The sequence below is a fragment of the Rhinichthys klamathensis genome, unplaced genomic scaffold (genome assembly GCF_029890125.1).
Source record: "Rhinichthys klamathensis goyatoka isolate OS25496 unplaced genomic scaffold, OSU_Roscu_1.1 h1tg000523l_1, whole genome shotgun sequence".
NCBI lineage: Eukaryota > Metazoa > Chordata > Actinopteri > Cypriniformes > Leuciscidae > Rhinichthys > Rhinichthys klamathensis.
Genome location: NW_026607002.1, coordinates 1,825,614 through 1,840,694, shown reverse-complemented (window position 1 = coordinate 1,840,694; position 15,081 = coordinate 1,825,614). Strand labels below are relative to the sequence as shown.

Here is a 15,081-nt window from a genome sequence, read left to right as displayed (position 1 = left end):
ATGATGCGGGCAGCTGAGTTCTGGACCAGTTGAAGCTTATGAAGGGATTTGTGAGGGAGGCCGAAAAGGAGAGAGTTGCATTTGTCCAAACGGGAAGTGACAAGACTGTGGACAAGAACGGCGGCAGTGTGTGGTTTAAGGGAGGGGCGGAGGGGATTAATGTTTCGTAGATGGAAGTAAGCAGACCGGGTAATGTTATTGATGTGGGGCTGAAAAGATAATGTGCTGTCAAGGATGACACCCAGACTCCTAACCTGGGGGGAGGGTGAAACGGAGGAGTTATCAATAGCCGCGTTTCCACTGCCGGGCAAGGGCCGAGCCGTGCTAGTGCGTGCCAGAGCCAGTCGCGTTTCCACTGTCACTTCCGGGGCTTGATCGGGGCTTACTCGGGGCCAACGGCCAGGATTTCTGGCCCGTCGAATACCTTGGGCCAAAGCGGGCCAGCTCGGGCTAGAGGCGTGGTCAAGGTAAAAGGCGGAGTTTATCGGTGTTATGGAACGTTATGTTCTGAAGCAAGATGCACATTTCACTTTTTTATAACGCGCAAAATAATCGCTGCTCGAAATGGTGAATCGCCAGTAGCCTACTGGTCTGTCGAAGATACCAAAGCTCTTCTGAGCATTTGGGCAGAAGAAAGGGTACAACGTCAATTTGGCGGCGTGTGAAGAAACGAAGACGTTATAAAATACATCGATGCTGAACTTTCTAAGCTAAGTATTCAGCGAGCAACGCTTCAAGTTCAGAAAAAAGAAAAGTTGCGGGCGCAGTATTGTACAAGGCGATTCAAACGCACAATGGACAAAGCGGAGCTCAGAGAAGGAACTTTCCAAATTCTATGGTTCGACTTGATGGACGGTGTGCTGGGTCACCGTCCCTCTGTTAGTGGCGACTCGCGAGACAATCTGGACACTATTGCAGGCTGCAGCCACGGCCGGTGAGTTAATATACATGCTATCTTCCTAACTTAAAAAATAAATAAATTCATAATACCCGCTGAAATGGGTTGGGTTGTATGACGTTTGATCCAGAAAGGCGTGTTAGGGGCGGGGTTTAGGGCAGCGCTGCGGGGCTACTGGCCCAGCAGTGGAAACGCAAGCCCGGTGCTTGAGGCCCGAGGCCACTGGCTCGGCTCGGCTCGCTGTTAGCCCTGGCCCGGCCCTGGCCCAGCAGTGGAAACGCGGCTAATAGTGAGTGAAAAACTGTCGGTTTTGGATAAAGTAGATTTAGTGCCAATGAGGAGAACCTCAGTTTTATTACTGTTTAATTTGAGAACGTTTTTGGAAAACCAGGTTTTTATTTCCGTGATACAGTCAGTGAGGGAGGTGGGCGGGAGAATGAACGAAGGTTTTGTCGAGAGGTAGAGCTGGGTGTCATCAGCATAACAGTGGAATTGAATGTTAAATTTGCGGAATATATTGCCCAGGGGAAGGAGATAAATGATGAATAGTAGGGGCCCCAGGACAGAGCCCTGGGGCACACCTGAAGTGACAATCGAGGGACTAGATTTGAAAGACTTAAATTGAACAAACTGAGTGCGGCCAGAGAGGTAAGATGTGAACGGAGTGTGGGTGATGCCGATGAAAGATTATCTGTTGAGAAGGACGGTGTGACAGATGGTATCAAAGGCTGCACTTAAGTCGAGGAGGATGAGGATGGTAAGGAGTCCAGAATCAGCTGCCATGAGGGGGTCGTTGGTGATTTTGAGGAGTGCTGTTTCAGTGTTATGAAGTGGACGGAAACCAGACTGGAACTGTTCATACACGTTATTGTGGGATAGATGAAAATTGAGTTGAGAGGCAACTGTTTTTTCAAGGATTTTGGAAATGAATGGTAAATTGGATATAGGGCGAAAGTTATGGAAGTCGGAGGGAATTTTTTTTTTTAATTGGGGTAATAGCAGCAGTTTTGAATGATGTAGGTACAGTTCCAGTGGTAAGAGAGGAGTGGATGATGGGCAGAAATGAGGGGAGCCAGGGAGGGAAGGCAAGCTTTAACAAGGTGTGTGGGAATGGGGTCAAGTTGACAAGTGGAAGCCTTGGATTTCCTGATGAGTTCTGTGATTTCTGAAATAGCGGGGAGCTGGAAGGAAGAGAATGAATGGGTGAATGGGTGAAAGTCAGCTGAGATGCTGGGGTGAGGGATAGATCCAAGGTGCTGGTGGATGTTTTTGATTTTTTCAGTGAAAAATGACATAATGGAGTTGCAGAAGGAGGTTGTATACAAATGAGGGGGGAGAAAGTCCTGGGGTTGGGTGATGTTGTTAAGTAAGGAAAAAAGTGACTTGGAGTTTCCTTTATTGGCAATGATCAAACTGGAGTAGTAGTGGGTTTTGGTGCTAGCAACGGAGTCCTTGTAAAGTAAGATGTGGTTATTGTACATTTCTTTGTGAATAGTGAGACCAGTTTTTCTAAAAAGACGTTCAAGTTGCCGCCCTTTGGCTTTCATGAGACGAAGATCGTGGGTGAACTAAGGGGCAGAAAAAGAAACAAATCTGTTTTTTAACGAAGCAAGGGAGTTAAGAATATTATGGAGTCCAGTGTTGTAGTGAGAGACCAGATCATCGGGGGTGGATAGATTGTGAGTGTCAGGTAGGCAGAAGGAATGAATACTTGAAGTGAGTGACAGGATTGATATTCTTTATATTCCGAAATGTAATAAGGCGTGGTATTTTAGAAATGGAGAGAGTGAGTTTCACAGTAAATGATAGGAGAAAATGGTCAGTTATAGGGAGTTCAGCAGCTGTAATGTCAGAGGGGGTGACACCAGAACAGCAGAATAAGTCCAGAGTATGTCCTTTGGAGTGTGTGGGAAAAGTGATATATTGCTGGCATCCAAAACTCTCTAGGCAGGAGGTGAAGTCTTTAGTAAGAGGCAGATTGATATTGTCCATGTGGATATTAAAATCACCCAGTAGTATTATGTTTGATGAGAGAGAGGATAAGTGAGTGAGAAAAGCAGCAAAATCATTTAAAAATTCACTATTCAGTTTTGGGGGGCGATATACAGTTGCAATGATGGTTGGAATGGGACCAGACAGTTTGCAGACAGCAGATTCAAACGAGCTAGAGACAGGCACGGATATCGTTGAGACACTCCACTTCTCGCGATAGATTATCGTGAGACCTCCTCCCCGGCCGGAGTCACGAGGTTGACAGATGTAAACAAACCCACTAGGAGCGGATTCATTCAGCTGAGAGAAGTCGTTGGGCTGTTGCCATGTCTCGGTTAAACAAAGAAAGTCTAGCTTACGATCGTTGATGAGGTCCTGGATGAGATGTCCCTTGTCTGTCAGTGAGCGGATGTTGAGCGGAGCGAAGTTAAGTGCAGTGTTGTCACAGCTGGTGGTGGTGCTAGCCGACCGAGCTAGGCGGGCTAACACACTGTGGTCGACAGCCCGGTTGGTGGAGCGTGGAGGGCGACGTGAGCTGGACCAGACGGACTTTATTACTGTTGAGCTGTTGTGATGGAAATTCCGGCGGGACCCTCGGTGGATCTATCTCGGACGAGGCTGGAAGGCGATGTCCGGATGAAGGTGAAAAGCCTCCGGCACACGTCCAGGCAGGTGATAGCGCAGCCGGAGCAGGTCAATGGCCGAGTATTGAAGCAAACCCGTCACTAGCAGGTGAGCAGGCAGTAGAAAGAGCCAGGCACAGACAAACAAAATATATGTTCTACCGGCCCACACTGTAGAGGGAGATTTAAGCAGCGTCCACGGCCAGTGAAAACGCCAGATGAGGCTCAAACCAGAACAAAACAGGTGAGCTAACGGCGAGCAGCGGCAGCAAGTTGCGCCAGCGTTCACTCGCGGTGAGAGGAATGGATACGGGGATATATATATATTTTTTTTGTGTGTGTCAAAACGCCCCACAGATCAGAGGGGCAGAGTGAGAAAAGCTCATTATTATTTAAAGGCATACACTGAAACGGCATGGTGAAAACAGAGCTGTTTTGACCAGGTAAAATGAGTGTTTTCTTACAAAACTAATGAGAATTTTTAATTAAAGTATATTACGAACTTTTCATTTAGACCCTAAAGAAATCAAATCAACTTGTATGAAAATGGCATTATATGACCCCTTTAAGAACAGTGGGCAGTTTAACTACTCATGACAAACAAGTGACACAAAACAAGTGACACACAACAAACAAACAAACAAAAAACAGTTGTTGATCACCCAGGTAACGACACAGAATTAAAGGTTGTATCAGCGATTTCAGGCCCAAACATAAATGATCACATTCATCTAATCTTTCCTAACGATCCGCTAGCTGCCCGCCCCATAAGCAGGCCGTCAAAAAAACGCGTCTCTGTAGGCAGCCTAGGCTCTGAGATCTGCACACAAAAACAATTGTTTCACCAACCACTCAAAACCAAAATAAATAGTGTTCCAACCAATCACCGACATGGGTTCGTTGATAGACGCTGACTTCTTCTTCAGCTCCGCCTTCGCGTGCAGCCGTACACGAGTGCAAAACCACACAACACCCGCCCCTCATGTCGGTGATTGGTTGGAACACTATTTATTTTGGTTTGAGTGGTTGGTGAAACCAACTGTTTAAAAAAAAGCAACTGGGGCGTGGGTCCACTTCCTTCTTTATACCCGTTCTGCGGGGAGGAGCGTGTAATCACGCACGCCAATGTTGAGTTGGCTTGATTAAATAGTAATACGAAGAAGACAGGCGTCGCCGTCGACTAAGTCCTCCGTTCCCTGTGGGTCGCATACGCATACAATGTTAAACCCCTTGATTTAATGAAAGCTAAATTAAATCTATTCGTTATACCTGAATAAATCACAAGTTTTATTCATTTTTAATTCTCACATTTTCACAATGTGCAGAGAGTGATTCAATCCAATAAAGTCTTCAATATGTTCTCAATGCATCACCTCTAAACAGCGAGACTAAAAACAAGTTGTTTGTGATATGAATGATATTTGATAGACTATTGTTGCCATTGTTTCACAAATGCCTCATATGTTCAATGAAAAATGAAAGTTTTCTGAACTATTATTCTTGTTCCATCTGTATGAGATGACCATGCACTGCTTGAGCGATGACACTGACACGAGTATTTTCACATTGTTGCTTTACTGTTCAGTTCATCTTGTATACAGTAACACTCAGTGTTTACTGCGGATGTGCAACACAACAGAGGATCAATACGGGTGTCGGAAGAACAAAACATGCGACACTTACAATGCAGTTCACAACCATTTAAACCGGTTCCCCTTGTCAAACAATCAAACTTCAATACTTATTTTAGGCCATGTCCACACTAATACGTTTTTTCTAATTATATTTTTCTCTCCGGTTTGGCCTTCCGTCCACACTGAGACGGTGTTAAGTCAATGAAAACGTAGCTTTTGGAATACGCTCTCCAAAGCAGATAAATTTGAAAACGCCGTTTTCGCGTTGTAGTGTGGACTGTGAAGCCGGAGGTATTTGAAAACGATGACGTAAGTTTAGTCATGTGATCCATGTTGTACCAATAGATATTCATGTTTACCGGTATAGTGCCTGTTATGTGCTATTCACTTTTACACTGTTGCTAAAATGTTACTTTGCGCACACTTCATATCACAGTACTGCAAAGATGACAGAAAATGAACTCACAGCTGTCCTGCGGCAATACAGGAGAGCAGTTGCGTTTTAGACCAAACATATGGTGACTGAGTGTGACCTGGACGCATCAGTGATGGGGAGATATTTTGCTAAATAAAATGATCCTGTTAGAAGAATTGCGCGATAACTTTATTTTTCCATCTGTATCATCTCGGTGAGCTTTTGTGAGGTTTCACGCATGCGCAGTAAAGGTGAATTTAGAAGTTTCTCATCCACACTGAAACGTCAGAAAACGCCTGAAAACGCCAGTGTGGACAGAGAGCGTTTTTAAACGAAAACACCGTTTTCAAATGTATCCAGATTAATGTGGACGTAGCCATAGATTGAATTACTGTATTAAATGTAATTCCATCTTTTGCTTATTTACAAGTTATGGAAGTGAACTTTGCTCACTAAGACACCTTCGGGCAATGCTTTTTCTTATGTTTCTGTAGAGCAGATAAATGACTGAAACTCTTCCCACATGAAGAGCACTGGTGCGGTTTCTCTCCAGTATGAATACTCTCGTGAACTTTCAGGTTTCCTAAATGAGAGAAACTCTTTCCACAGTGTGAACACTTGTACGGTTTCTCTCCAGTATGAACTCTCTGGTGTGATTTTAAGTGGCTGGATGTAGTGACGCTCTTTCCACAGTGAGAGCACACATAAGGTTTTACACCAGTATGAATACGCTCATGCTCTTTTAAAGATCCAAGATGTGAAAAACTCTTTCCACAGTGAGAGCACACATAAGGTTTTACACCAGTATGAATACGCTCATGCTCTTTTAAAGATCCAAGATGTGAAAAACTCTTTCCACAGTGAGAGCACACATAAGGTTTTACACCAGTATGAATACGTTCATGCCCTTTTAAAGATCCAAGATGTGAAAAACTCTTTCCACATAAAGAACAAAAGTGAGGCTTCACACCAGTATGAACTTTAAGGTGTTCTCTTAAGCCTGATTCATAAACATATGTTTTATCACACTGATCACAGCTGAATGATTTCAATCCAGAGTGACGGCGCAGATGCTCTTTGAGAACGCTTTTGGATGAGTAACTCTTTCCACACTGAGTGCATGTAAAAGGCTTTTCTCCAGTGTGAATCTTCATGTGTGTGTTCAGGGTTGATTTACATACAAAACTCTTTCCACACTCAGAACAGGTTAAAGATCCTTTGACTCCAGATTTTCCAGCTTGTTTCTGTGTGCAATTCTCTTCAGTCTTTGAAACGACTGCATTTCCATCTTCATTTGTGAAATAATGAGGTTTTTGAAACTGATGCAGTTTGTCTTCATTCACTTCCATCAGGTCTAAAATAAACAAATTAAATTCACATAATTTAATAAAAGGATACTTGAGAAACAAAAACAAATCCAGTTTACTACTGAGTCTACTAGTATCTAGATTTAGATGTTATTGTTATATGTGAGTTTTCATCTTAATGTTCCTCATCAGTCATTAAAGAGAATGAAGGAAAACACCAACCTATTTGTTCCTCTGTATCTTCATCTTTTATTCTGCAGGGTTCTTCCTTAATCTCCATCTTTACAATAGTATGTCCGTAGTTTCTCCTGGAGTAATTCCTCCTGCTTGCTTCTTCTTCTCCTGTGGGAAGATGGGAATATTCCCCAGCATTTAAACTCTCATGAACGGCTGTGGGAGCTTCACTGACTGAAGGAGTGAATTGTGGTCGTTGTTGCACATTTAGCAGATGATCGTCACACTTACAATCACTCGAGATTATTCAGCTTTAAAGGGCATATTGCAGGTTAGAGGACAATGTATAGAAAAACAATGTAGTAATTAGATTTTCTTTAAAATATACTTATAAATACATTGGCTTCTGGAGTCGTTTTTGTGAGAGAATTTTACTTCCACATCTGAAAATGGGCGTGACGTAACGGGCGGGAGAGCGGTTGATTCAAACCATTCAAACAACAGGAAAACAATGGATCGCAATGACATTTCGGACTTACTCGTATGACAGACCACGGACGACAGCCTTACAGTTATGAGCCAGCTATGCTGCTGAGAGAGCAGGGACAGGCCAGGATTAATGTTAGACAGAACAACGGTCAGAGGAGACACACATTATTGCAAAAGTACTATTATAAAAAAAACTTGCGTGGAGTGAGTGTGCGCAGCCGCAGTTTATTGCATCACTTAATCACGCGTATTTTTGATTAGCCTAGCTGTCAGATACTGAGTAAACGTTAAAAGAACAGGCCTATTCAATCTTCCCTGGATGTTTTTTTAACGAAGAAATTAAATAATAGCAATCAGGAGAATGGAAGCAGCAATAAAAAAATGAGGACTGTAGTGCTGTCGGCAAAACATTATACCACTGCAATAAAAACTGCACTGTAACAAAAAGGTAAGGCATATGTGTTTTTATATTTAATGCTGTTCACTGTGAGTTTTAATTAATAGTGTAATAGAGTTAATAGTGCATCGTTCATTCTGTTTGGTAAAATGTGAGGTGTATATCGTTCGATAATGTCGTTGTTCTACATGCACAGAGGGGAATGCAGGCCTATTTAAAACGCCGCCACGGCAGGTGTCGTGGTGAGAGACCACCGCTAACTTATAGATATAGCCTATACACGTTCGCTAACGACATACATTGTGCTCACAATATTGTACAGATTATTACCATCGTATATCAGTTAAAGCTCCAGTCGGCAAGTCTGGCAGATTGAGTGGATTTAGGAAATTTTTGAATGTTTACAACTCTCATGCCCCTCCCCCACTATCAACGGATACCCTCCCACCGAGTTCATGCTCGTCAGTGCGTGTGCACCAGATTTTCAGTGAACGCCAGGGCTCTCAAGTGTCACGCATTGAGCGTGACAGTCACTAATTTCGGTCTTTTGTCACGCTCTCCCGCCACACATTGTATTTCTCACGCTGAAAAACTATTTGTAATATATTTAATATGCCGCAGCGCCCAAAACTCTGGCCGCGCCGCTCTCACTGTGGAACCGGCATGAATCAAGCGCGTTTCCTCTGGTGTTGTTCGTCGAGCTACACAATAGCCAATCAGAAAATAGCACTATTGTATCTGGGTAAGATTTAACGCAACAACCAATGACAAAAATGTATCCAACCCCCCGTCGGCTGGGTGTCACTCTTACCTGTCTTCAAAACTTGAGAGCCCTGGAACGTGTCCGTCTCATCAGCATCCATCAACACCATGGAGTATTTGGAGGTATGCTGTCCTGGCTAATCTACCGATAGATTGCAATTGCTAACGTCATTTATACTCTAAATGAGCTTACTTGATTTTCCGCCATCACTCTTCGTTACTGCGTGAACTTCCGCGAACTTCAGGCGTGTGCATGTGATTGTAACGTGCGCGAGGGGTGGCGTGTGCCCGATCTGTGATTGACAGTCAGATCTCACACCCCCCTGCGCTGATTAGACATGATGAACCGGGAGCTGTGGATTTTTGCAAAACAAATAACAAGCTCCAGGTGGAGTTAGAAGCTCGGGTTTTTTTCTAAAACCACTTTATTTATGTTGTTCTGTCAGATTATAGTGTCGATTTCACTGAATATGATCAAAAAAATGTTGCCGACGGCAGCTTTAATAGCAAAGCTATTATTGGTCATCTAGGAGTATTGGAATTTACCAATAACAGAATAGACTATAAGCTTTGATCAGGCGCGTATGTCATGCTCATTAATATCCATCCAGACTAACGTTACATGTAGGGATGGGACGGTATGAAAATTTCATATCACGAGTGACCAAAGTTATCACGATTATCAATATTATCACGGTTTTGTTAAAATGAGATGGAAATGTTCAAAAAGAACTGATGCTCACCCTGAAAACATTTGAAAATCAACAAACAAAAAAATACAATTAGCAAGCTAGCAGCTATGCACTTTTTTAAGCATAAACATTATATTAACATTAACATGGAGCCCTGAGAGTGAGAGGTATAAGTTTTCCTAGTGCAGATTTTAATGAACCCGTCATTAAACCCTATCATTAATAATGATAATAACACTTATGGATGTGTGCAAGTTATTATGACTGAATATTATTATTATTAATAAATAATAAATCACTTTCTCTCTCTCTCTCTCTCACACTCACACGCGCGCACGCACGCACACACACTTTAAATGAACAAAATATGTTGGTTGGGTCAGGGTGACTAAACTACTGGAATACTTATAATGACTGTTGTAAATAGCAACACACTACACAGCGCACATCCATGTCTCGGATCACCGTGGACGCAATCTCTGGTTTCATTCAAATGTGTATGTCTTGCGTCTCAGTTTTGACTGTTTTGAAAATTAAATCAGAGTAATTTAGTATTAATACTACTATAATATTGTTGTAGTGATCACATTTACTTTACGATTGATTTGGACACTGTAACTTGTATAATGGATTTATAAACCGGCAAGATTTAAAAACATTAAGTTAATCACAATTCAATATTTCATGTCCCTTAAATTATTTCTGTGGTAAAAAATAAAAAAATAAAACTGTAATAAGTTTACTATGAATGAATACAATACATTATCCCTTAAATGTCACCCTTAATAGTTTGAATATGTTCGTTCGTCTTGGCTCAAATCCACTTGCTGTAAAACTTTTCTCTTCGCGGAAGCTTTGCAATAATTACAAGTGAGATAATGAAATAATTCATCTCCAATAATTTTTTTGTCTAATTATTTGCCCAAGTTAGTTGTGGTATTAAGGTAAAAATTAACTCAGTGGGTGGTTGTCACGTAACGTTAGATGACTTAGCAGATTTGACGTGTTTCCCCCTTTTGCAGCGACTTTCCTCTTGCAAGATTTGCAGACAGGATGCCCATCCTCGATTAAATTTCCCCTTTGGGACTCTTGTAATAGCCAAAATACGACCATACCTCCGATTTTGTCCTCTTGGATGGCTGAAAAATCTCCCGTGCGCTGTCACTGACTTCCGCCATGTCTTCTCGCGCAAAAAAACAACATTGCATCTGCGCGCCTGCTGAGTGCTCGCGCCTGCGTCAGACTGATTCTGGCTGGACAGGATTTACCGCGAGTTTTCAAAATCACGATAATCAAACACGGTTTTTATGATAATTAAATTTTAAACGATAATACTAACCGCCAGGACATTTTATCGTGGTTTATCGTGAAACCGGTAATCGTCCCATCCCTAGTTACATGAAATAACTTAGCGTTTTCTCATCGAGAGACAGATAGATATGTTTATTCCTGATATACACGTTTTTGTTCCTCCGATCTGGTGTACGCTACACGCGACCGCGTTTTTCGAAGCCGATGCAGAAGAGAAATCCTGTCTCGCAGCTGCACAAACCGCACACAGGCACGAAAGATATACAGCACCGTCCCTTTTCTTGTTAGGAAACCTGTGGACTCCATGTCCTGACAGGCCGGAGTTTTTGCAACCTCCACAAACACAATAATTTACCATGACGATGATAAATTAAAATACAAAAACTACCGAAAACACTGATTCACGACCGCTCTCACTGACTTTTTTTTTTTCGATGCCACAAGAACAAGAGGTTTTACATATTCACAATATCACATTAACATTAGCTGCCAGGAAATAAAAAATACAAAAAAGTTTTACATAAAATCCAGTGCTTTCAAAGCATTACATGTTTTCATTGCTTTTTTGTTTTTAGTTTGTTCCAAGAGATGTACATATGTGAAGTCATTTATAAAATGTGAAAAAAAGCCCAATTATTTTTATGCATATGGTATTTTCCTAATAAAACAAATAACTGTATAATATGTTGTTCTTTACATTCCAAATTGTCATTCTGAGTATAAAAAAGCAAATTTACCCGCTCGTACATACAAACCTATCTGCGCTGCTGATGCTCCCTCCCTCTGGTGACGTAAAATGACGCGATGTTGAAAAAAAAACGTTTTTTACGAGCAGTCAAAGAAATGCTCACTTTATCTACTAAATTTGTGCCCTTATGCCGTTTTAAAACATTTTAAATCCTGCATTACCTTTTCATTTGGTATTTTCATACAAGGTTATATATTAATTTAGATTTTTTTTTTTTTTACCTGCAATATGCTCTTTAAGTGTTTTGCTCTAATAGCCATTTAGAAACAATTTTATAATTTGAGGTTTTACTGTAAGGATTACGCTGCTATTTTGAACCAATTATTGGATCAAAAATGAGTTGAAGGCAAACTTTTGTGTCACAAAAAAAATTTGCATACATTTTTAGCAGCACAGTTAGAATAAAAAAAAAAAAAAATGTTGTGCTACAATTTGTGTTTACACCAGGTTTAATTTATTAATTACAAAACACAACTCAAAATCTTTACACTTTGTCAGTTAACTAGTCAGTGATGCGCTTATGGTTTGTTATATTTAACGTTACAACATTGACGAAAATGTACCATATAGTTAAAGTGTAGTAACTAATCATTGGCTTTTGGCAGATTGATTACTGTTTATATAACCAGTTTTTACAACGGTTAAACTATGATAATGGGTTTAACTATAGTAACCATGTTTTTTTTTTGGATTAATTTACTTAAACCCATGGTTCATTTTCGTAAGGATTCACTTCTAGTCAAACATAATGAAAGTGCCTCAATTTCGGATTCAAGATCTGATTCGGATTAATTCGGCAAAAAAAATCCAGCTGGTTAGATTCACTAAAATGAACCAAATCTTTAATAGTTATGTAGATTTATCCTATTAAATGATAAAATGAATGTACTCACAGTCTGTAAAACAGCAGATTTAGAGCAGAATGAACGGCTGTGTTCCACTTCTCATGTTTATGTTCCCTTCCCTCGCTCACTTCTCTTCTTCTGCTAGACTCGGATGTGTGTCATTGCTTCGGTTGCTCGAGCGCCTCTACTGGCGGAAACCATATTAAACTCTGTTAAACTCCCAGATCCAACCACGATAATCTCTTGGTTGATGACGTATAGATTTGTTTATATAGCTCCCAAACATGTTTGATTTGGAATAAGTAAGTATTGATTTAGAAATAACATCTTATAGGGGACACAGCTGTTCACTTTCACCATAATAGATCATTTTGAGATTCAAACTTCAAAAATCCGCTAAGGAGTTTGTAATTATATTTACCCTCTTGACTCTGTGTTACTGATGTTGTTTATTTTAATATAAATCTTGACTTCATTTTCAAGTTAGATGGTACAAGAATTATTAATAAAAATAGACTTGAAGATTTAAAAGTAAAAAATAAAATGTTTTAACAGTTTCTTTCCTTTTTTTTCCATTTTTTTTTTCATTCAGCTTTGCCAAAAACTAAAATGAAGCAAAGTCTTCAGCCACAATAAAAAGATGAAATGAAAAATACAACACATGGAACATGGGGGACAACGTCAAAATGAGGAACTTTACAAAAGAATATACAGTTTACAGATCAAGAATCATAAGAAAACACTCTCAATACAAAACAAACAGCATCTCTCTTCCACATCAGCATCCACGCTATATTTCAAAGGACGCTTTTCTTTCGTCCGCCAATCCTCTGGGAACACGTTCAATGAAGGCAGAGCGTCTCTGGTTACTCAAGTAACCGTAGTTCCCTGAGAGGAGGGAACGAGACATTGCGTATGGGGAAATCCATTTTCCTCGAAATGCTGAAGCCTGATTTAAATAACTCTTTTGCTTGCAAATAGCCAATGGCCCCCGCGCCCTCACCTGATTGGTCCCAGTCCTCAATATAGGTGATGCAGGGCGCCAAAAACCTCAGAATCTTTCGACTGAACGAGAGCAATGATGCTGAAGGCTTTTCACACGGCAGTTTACGTAATGTCTCGTTCCCTCCTCTCAGGGAACTACGGTTACGTGAGTAACCAGAGACGTTCCCTTATCGAGTCAGTCCCGTATGGGTAACATATAAAACCCCCGCCGTGTGGAACCAACTAACTGTAAGCACAAGCACTAGCCTCAGACATGCGCTTTAGCTTCAGGTCGGGTCCAGGACCTGGTTGAAACACCGATGCACTCTTGGCACAGAGCCAACTCGGCGCCCACACCATCAGTATCTCCCCTTACTCAGTTAAGCAACACTGAACTGGTGTGATATGGGGGAAAATGCAGCAATATGTTGGTGCTTGAGAATACTGCCGGCTTATGAATGCGGGCATAATAAAAAAGGCCACAATTAGAGTTAATGTGATTATTATCAAAGGTAACTCACTGCCTATACGACCTGGTTGAAACCATGGTTAGAAAAACGCGCCAGACGGGGCGTGTCCTCAGACGACTTGTATAATGCCCTGCTCGGATCGAAAGCAGTACCCGATCCGCCCACAAGAGCATCTGCCTCGCTAAGCCCTGCAGGGATCGCGAGCGCAGCCCTCCCTGGCGATTGATGTACGCCACCACCAATACTGTGTTGTCCGTTCTGATGAGAACATGACGGTCTTTCACAAACTGGAGGAAACTCTGCAGACCTAATCGAATAGCTTCCATTTCCAAGCAATTTATATGCCAGCGCTTCTGGTCCCCTGTCCACGTACCGAACGCTGATCTGCCATCGCAGAGGGCTCCCCAGCCTGATAGTGATGGACCACTACCCGTCTGACCACTCTGCCCATAGCAGCTCCCTGTTCGTACATTGTCGTGCCGGACCAAGGCGCCAGAGTCTCGAGACACGAACGCCTTATGATGATGTGTTCCGTTCCCGCTCTCCACGCCTGCGGCTGCACCTGGCTTTGCAACCAGTGCTGCAGCGGTCTCATGTGCAGCAAGCCCAGTCTGCAGACGGAGGCTGCAGCTGCCATCAGACCCAGTAGCCTCTGAAACGTTTTTAAGGGAATAGCTCTGCCTTGAACGAAGAGGGCTAGTGTATTGTGAATAGACTGGATCCTCGGGTCTGATAAGCGCGTGATCATTGTGCGCGAGTCCAGCACCATACCCAAGAATGTGATCGACTGGCACGCCTGAAGCATGCTCTTCTGTATGTTCACAGACAGTCCCAGGCATGTCAGGTGGGCGTGGAGTCTGCGTACCTCGAGAGCGCCTCTCGATTGAGCGATGACTAGTCAGTCGTCGAGATAGTTCAGTATGCGCATACCATTGAGCTTCAGGGGTGTGAGCGCTGCATTCATGCACATTGTGAACACGCGGGGGTCCAAAGCCAGCCCGAACGGCAACACTTTGAATTGGTATGGGACGCCTTCGAATGCAAAACGCAGAAAGCGCCTGTGATGCGGGGCTATCTGAATGTGAAAATACGCATCTTCAGGACATCTGCAATGAAGTAGTCCTCGGGCTGAATATGCGCAAGGATTTGAGTAATCATCTTGAATGCGCGTTTCACGAGCGCTTTGTTCACTAATCTGATCCAGGATGGGGCGCATACCTCCGTCCTTTTTCGGGGCTAAAAAACAGCGGCTGTAAAACCCGCAATTTCTCTTTTCTCGGGGGACTATCTCTACTGCTTGTTTGGCCAGGAGAAAGGAGATTTCTGCCCGTAGCAGCGGG

The 15,081-nt window shown here is 42.2% G+C and overlaps 2 protein-coding genes across 2 annotated transcripts in view; one reads left to right on the top strand and one right to left on the bottom strand.

Moving 5' to 3' along the window:
• LOC130073047 (gastrula zinc finger protein XlCGF57.1-like) overlaps positions 1–15,081 on the top strand; it is a 754,620-nt gene that overhangs the window by 377,291 nt on the left and 362,248 nt on the right. The window lies entirely within an intron of this gene.
• On the bottom strand, positions 5,629–7,316 carry LOC130073066 (zinc finger protein 501-like). The gene is made up of 2 exons (XM_056238493.1): positions 7,092–7,316; positions 5,629–6,850 (listed from the first exon to the last, which is right to left on the bottom strand). Exons 1-2 carry the CDS (start codon positions 7,147–7,149, stop codon positions 6,015–6,017), a joined length of 894 nt encoding a protein of 297 aa, XP_056094468.1. The 5' UTR covers positions 7,150–7,316; the 3' UTR covers positions 5,629–6,014.